Source organism: Micropterus salmoides, unplaced genomic scaffold (genome assembly GCF_014851395.1).
Source record: "Micropterus salmoides isolate LMB-PRFRI ecotype aquatic unplaced genomic scaffold, ASM1485139v1 Ms_hic_scaffold_5, whole genome shotgun sequence".
NCBI classification, from domain to species: Eukaryota; Metazoa; Chordata; class Actinopteri; order Centrarchiformes; family Centrarchidae; genus Micropterus; species Micropterus salmoides.
Genome location: NW_024044237.1, coordinates 12,558,866 through 12,565,927, shown reverse-complemented (window position 1 = coordinate 12,565,927; position 7,062 = coordinate 12,558,866). Strand labels below are relative to the sequence as shown.

At 41.0% G+C, this 7,062-nt stretch overlaps 1 protein-coding gene across 1 annotated transcript; it reads left to right on the top strand.

The window, feature by feature from the left end:
• Positions 1–299: 299 nt before the first annotated feature.
• adrb2a (adrenoceptor beta 2, surface a) lies at positions 300–6,267 on the top strand. Its single transcript, XM_038699406.1, has 2 exons — positions 300–459; positions 812–6,267. Exon 2 carries the CDS (start codon positions 812–814, stop codon positions 2,063–2,065), a length of 1,254 nt encoding a protein of 417 aa, XP_038555334.1. The 5' UTR covers positions 300–459; the 3' UTR covers positions 2,066–6,267.
• Positions 6,268–7,062: the final 795 nt, after the last annotated feature.

Here is a 7,062-nt window from a genome sequence, read left to right as displayed (position 1 = left end):
TTTTATCTCATCTCTTAACAAAATGCCTGCATTCTAAAATTAGCAATATATATGTAGGACTGTTAAGCTATTTTATGCATATTTTTAAGATATAAAGCAAGAGCTAAAAGTCAGAAAAAGTCTTTGCTTGTGTTTGCTGCTTTTGTCTCATGCAGCCGCTGCTGCGGGGACAATGTGTTCAAACTCTCAGTAGCTCTTAGCACCCTCCGCAGGCTGGCTGTCTGATTGGCTGAGCACTGACCATGATGTCATCACTGCACGTTATAAGGGCTCTGACAAATAGCCTGGGAGTCACATTAGAAGAAACACTGCACAACCGAGGGACCGAGTGAGTGAGACACATGGAGATTAAGAAAAACAGTAGAAAGAAGGACATGTGACAGTGAATACTGGAACTACCTGAACAGTGACATTTTTACTTTGTATGGGAGGCAGGAGACAAGACATCTACTTGTGGAGGTTTGTTTTTTTTAAACTTTTGGCTTGTTTAGCATGTTTTTAAGCTGTGTTTGCTGAAGCCTAACAGGATGTGATAAGTGTGTTTTGTGGAGTTGGTTCTGTACTTTCTGTTTTTTTTTTGTGAAAATAAAGCACACATCAGTGCATTTTTGTTAGTACTAGTTTTATTGACATATTATATGCAGATTTTTTTAACAGCGTTAGTTTCTTGTTTTCTGTTGTTAACATGCCACTTTTAGATTAAAATTGTGATATGTGTGTGTGTGTGTGTGTGTGTGTGTGTGTGTGTGTGTGTGTGTGTGTGTGTGTGTGCTGTGTGTGTGTGTGTGTTATCCACATATGGTCTCTTCAGATGGGAAGCACGACCCCCACAGGGTACCTCAATGTGAGTACAGCGACGACCAACATGTCAGCAGTCCCACCTGAGAATGAAGAGAGTTACAGTGAGGCAACAATGATCCTGCTGGGCATGATTATGTCCTTACTCGTCTTGTGTATTGTCTTTGGCAACATCCTAGTAATAACAGCGATTGGCCGCTTCCAGCGTCTCCAAAATGTCACCAACTGTTTCATCACATCCCTTGCCTGTGCTGACCTGGTCATGGGTCTCATTGTGGTTCCTTTTGGTGCCTGTTACATTATCTTTAAGACCTGGCACTTTGGTAGTTTTTGGTGTGAGTTCTGGACTGCCACTGATGTGCTCTGTGTGACTGCAAGCATTGAGACCCTGTGTGTCATAGCTATAGACCGTTATTTGGCCATCACTTCTCCCTTCCGCTACCAGTCGATGCTGACCAAGGGCAAAGCTCGTATTGTGGTTGTTCTGGTGTGGGTGATTGCCGCCTTGATATCTTTCCTGCCCATCCACATGAAGTGGTGGATATCAGATGATAAGGAAGCTAAGAAGTGCATTGAGGACAGTAACTGCTGCGAGTTCAACACCAACATGGCTTACGCCATCACCTCCTCTATCATCTCCTTCTACATCCCTCTGGTCATAATGGTTTTTGTCTACAGTCGCGTTTTCCAGGAGGCCAAGCAGCAACTGAAGAAGATTGACCAAAGTGTTGGACGTTTTCATAACAGCAACAACATCAACCTCAAATCTCTGGAGGCCAACAACGGGCGAGGCAACAAGAAGGCCAAGTTTTGCCTGCGGGAACACAAAGCCCTAAAGACACTGGGCATCATCATGGGGATCTTCACTCTGTGCTGGCTGCCCTTCTTTCTGCTCAACGTGGTGGTGGCCATATGGAAGGTGGATAACATCGACCTCACCTTCAGGATACTCAACTGGATAGGTTATGCGAACTCTGCCTTCAACCCGCTCATTTACTGCCGCAGCCCTGAGTTCAGGTATGCCTTCAAGGAACTCCTCTGCATGAAGATGAACCACCTCAGGAACCCTGCACCCGTGAATGGATACACCTACAGCAGGCATAGCTGGCAGAGCGAACAGCAAGGGAGGAGTAAGGGCAGCTCAGAAGACAGTGATGCCAATGAAGGGTGTGTGGGGAAGGGAGCGAGGGTTTGCAGTGTGGACAGAGCAGTAGACCCCAACGGGAATTGCAACAAAGGCCTAATGACTGTAACAACTGTCCTTTAAACTGGGATCCCTGAGATTTGCATCAACACGGCGATCCAAACATGTTTACACTGCTATCACTATCTTTTTCCAACTGACTGATGAAGGTAAGGCCAGCCAAATTGACTGGTAGTCTCTGGAGACTGCTTTAAAGTAATCATTAATCATGTTCTGCTGAGGAAAGAATTTCTCTTCCTCAAAACAATAAATAGATCACTTGTCCTTTTGTTACATTTAGCATTTTTAATTTCAATCTACCTCGTCATATCTTTTTCAATATTTCTGTCTTAACTGACTATTAAAACAATTTCACATAAACTTACTGTCCACAGGAGTTACACCAGAGCAGGATCTCAGCTGTTTATTTACTCTACTAAATGGTCTGTGTATTGTATAATTGCTAATTATCTGGCTCCAGTTGAACTTGTGAGCATGTTTCACTGATCAGTGATCTCACAATTTACCAGCATAAAAAGTTTTTGAAATTCAAAGTAAATATGCTGGAGGCTGTAAATTGCATTCAGGCATGCCAATTCAGCATGAATAGTGAGTTCTTATATCCATTAGAAAATGGACAAGAAGTATGGAAGGATCTAATTTAATCCCTCTTTGGTGTTTTGTTTGAAGAAATACATTCCGCATCAAGCAAAATTTGAAATTTTGGCTTCATTTTTCATTTCTCTTTCAGTCTTTTTTTATGGATTGTCTCAGTATGATAGATGATCAACAACAGGTGTGGCAGGATCTCTCTCTCTCTCTCTCTCTCTCTCTCTCTCCTCATTGCTCAGCAATGTTGTGAGGCTCTGATCCCTGCTCTAGTGTTTTACAGCCTTTTGCATGGAGTTTCTGTTGCCAGCAGATAGCACCAGAGACATGAAGTTATCTTCATCTCACTAGCTCAAGCTTAGAAACGCCTAGGGCCATCCTCTCTTAGTCATATGATAAATGATTGCTAGTTTGTATACACCATGATTCCGTTATCAGCCCTAAAGGTATCTCATATCTTTCAGTGCAAAGCACATGGCATTATGGTTAATGTGGTTAATCCTGTGTATTGACCTTTAAAGCTTGCAGCTGTTATATGCATACAATCAAATGCACTTGTTTTGCTACTGCACAGCCTACCAGACATGTCTTGCATTCAGGCCACAGTAGCAACAATAACAGTTGTCCCTTTTGTTGCACAAGCCCTGTTTGTTTATTACATTTTGTGGTTGCTGTGTTTCAGCATGTACAGGGTTTACTGAAACTGAAGCCGTTTCCTTAGGCATGGCACAAGGGTACAAACCACACAATAATAAACAGTGCAGTCAAAATAGCCAAGTGATAACGAAGTTCCAGGCCTGAGACGTAGTGGCAGGGACTACTCGGGCAGATAAACGGAGATGAGAAAAACTCCTGCACTCCAGCACTCCTGAGCAGTGCACCTTGGTCACTGCTCCCTGACAATTCCCAGAGTCTCCTCACTGTAAACGGATGTCTAGATCTTTATGAAATCAGTCTAATATTTGGATAAGACACTCACGCAGTTGTTTCCGTCAGTATCCTTTAGACGCTGCTTGGTTTGCATTCTCCAGGAAATGCCCCAATCCAGCTGACCCAGCCCAATAAACATGAGTAAATCCATTATCTCTGCCATTTAGCTGGGGAATCAAATAATTTCCTCTTAAAAACAACGCTGAAATAGCTTAGTAGATTACAAAGTTCCCAATTTGCAGGTTGTGATGGGATCCAAAGGGCCAACCTGAAATGAGACTCTCTTTCTAATCACAGGCTCCTGAAAATGTCCCTTTTTGACTTACGCAAGCACTAATGGAAAAGACGCACTTAGCAAGCAAGGCTTGAATTGGAGATTTCACCCGCTTTTCCCACACTAAATGGCTGGCGAGACCACTGCTCTCAAGAGGAGAAATTGAGCTGTTGATGCAGATGTAACCCCCTTTCTGCAGTCAGTTTGGCTATCTCTAGTATGTTCTGATCAAAGTGACAGCATGCTAAATGTGGCTACTGAAGGCAGTGGAGGGGGGAGGGGGGCTGTTGCAGGGATTCTCTGCCAGTCTAAATCGGTGTTAGTGACCTGTGTTTTAGTGCATGTAGCGTTGCCTCTGGAGTAAGGTCAGCTGACACTGTCTAAACTGTGAACTTTGTTCCCTCAGAGGAATCTCTGTGTACTGTATCGCTAGGTTTGGTCAGCACTGTTGTCATAGACCATAGGGACAGACGTAAACACGGTGTCATCATACGTCAATATTTGCCATGTGAAAAACAAGCTTTCCAGTATGTGTTTTTTTTTTCTGTTTTTCCTTTTCATGGATTTACAGCAAAGTAAATGCAGGGGTTGAATGTCATAAAAAATGTTCTCCAGATTTTTTGCCCCAACTTTTTCACTGTACAGCATGTGCAAAGCACAAACCAGATATAGATTCTAGACCAAGATTTTGATATATGATAATATTTAATAAATAACATTTAATTCATGCATTGATGCTAAATGAATGAGTCCCTGCTGGACTGAACAAGATCTGTATTTAAAGCATCTGTAATTTTTAGAAGCACTTCACAAATGAACATTTGCATATCTGCTATGTATGATGATGTGTGGTGATGTGTTTGTGGACAGTGGTGCCATTTCCTTTCTAAGTGTTGTGAACTATATATCCACACTGCTCCCTCCTGGCAGTGACCTCTCCTTGCACCTCAGCTGTCTCAGAGATATTAATGGTTACTGTTTCATCAATACGCCTGTATAAGTAGGAATCTAATTCATGTCTTCACCTCCTCAAACAGTTATGTGCAATGAGTCTTGAATGATTAGCTGACACTACAAACATTCCAAGTACAGCTGATGGTTTGGAACCATAAACCAAGTCTACTGATGCAGAGAATGAACTTTCAGTTCTCCCCCAGACGTTTGGTTAACCGTACTATTCACTGGTATGGTTATACCAACTCTGCTAACATAAAAGTCTATTTAAAGGTCTTATAGGATGTGTTACAATGTGGCACATACTGTATATTTTCAATTCAAAAGAATATAATATATGTCATGGACTGACTCAGGGGGCCAATGTTAAAGCTGTCATTACTGATCCATTATTGTCCCTATTTATACAAGTAATTTTGCCGCACACAAGCAGCTCCCATGATTTAGATTAGGTTGGTCACTTACATAGAGGGATAATTCAGGATTTTTGAAGTGGGGCTGTATGAGGTATTCATCAGTAGTCAGTGTACTACGTGCAGTAGATTGAGGTTGACGTGTCCCCAGTTTGAAGATCAGAGAGTGTTACCGGTACTGAAGCTAAGCAATGTACTGCAGTTGACAGGGTCAGCTGCAAAATGTGTTTGAGCCACCTAAAATAGGGCCCACAGAAAATAAAAATCAGGTTTAGTGTACGCTATGTGTTTAATATTTTCCGCACTTTACCTTGCCTTCGGACAGCCATTTCCTTTGAAATTACATTATCTCAGCCGTAGAACTGACATCAGCTGTTTTGGTCAGAAAGTATTGTTGCACAATCAGTCTGTTTTGCTGCTGACCCTGTCTACAGCAATACATTGCCTAGCTTTCTTGCCAGTACACTCTCTTTTCCTTTTTTCTCTTTTCTCCAAACTGTGGACATGCTGACCTCATCTATTACAGGTATTACACTGACTGTGGATAAGTACCTCATACAGCCCCACTTCGAAAAACCCAAACTATCCCTTTAAAGCAGCACTGTATAGCACTTTCAAGAAACATGCGTAGAATTTTAAATCAACGTTTGAGTTCATGAACTATATAAGTGGAGAGTTATGCCTGTTCACTTGTACCTTAATATTTTGTTGTGAAAGTTCTCGTTCCTGTTTGCGACTAAAAATGCAAAGTCATGAGAAACAATTGCTTCAGAATCTCAGCACAGATGTTGTTGAAAGTGGACTATTCTTGTGAATTGATGTATGTGAATGTGAATTTTCTATTAAACTTAAATAGTGCGTTAGCCATCTTATGAAAAGTAAACCTATTACATGTGAACCCTTTTTCATGGAGTGAAAAAAGTCATCACTCAGCTGAATGTTTACTAAATGTTTGCAAGCTATTTTCGCACTACTTTTTGTCACTGTTAAGGTAATGAAGCCTGTTGCAACACGTGGTGTCCTGTGGTATTTATGAAAAAGCAAGTGTACGTGCTGTATCAACTGTATTTAAATAAATTGTGTCCATGTTGCATGTAATGTCCTCATTTATGCATCCTTTGTGATCATTCAACTAAAAGCCAGTGAGTGGAGGAAATCAAGACTTCACGCTGACAGCAGTTAAGTCTATTTATGTATGGGAAAAAACAGTCATCAGCACATGTTCCTGATGGAATGATGGACAGGAGGGAGTCTGTGATATTATAAAAATGTTTCCATTCTCCTTTTGAAACTGCATGTCTGATCAATGCTCCAAGTAATCATATATTACAGACCACCTTATTCTCTCCCAGAAATCCAAGGGAGGAGGACAGCAGAGATATATAGAGCCATTAAAATGTCTTGATATTTGGCACTTAGTCAGAGTGGAAAGCATTTTCATGTTTCTTTCAAGCATAAAATATGTTTGAAGATTAAATACCCTAAGAGTAGATATCATGGTTAGGAATGCAGAAAACCAAGACCAGAACTGCATAGGCTACAGTTAGCTATGTAAATCAGTTAATACCTTTGGATTTCATAGTGAACAAAAACATTGGATACTTTCTGTGTTTTGAAATAAGAGATAATGTGCTTTCATCAGCTGCAATGCTTTATTCTCTGCTCTTCATGTGAGTATCATCACATATCTTAAGTAATGCTTGCTGCATCTTGTTTTCATTCACGCTTTCATTCTGTCTACAATTTCCACTGTTATTAACAAGAGTGGAAAAAGAATTGTAAATTGATAATTGTTCGCTGTGAGGATTAATGACACTGCTGCAAATGTTAAGCTAACTAGCTTACTACAGACGTAACCAACCGTCACTTCCCTTTCCAAGGAAAACTTTAATGCTACAGCA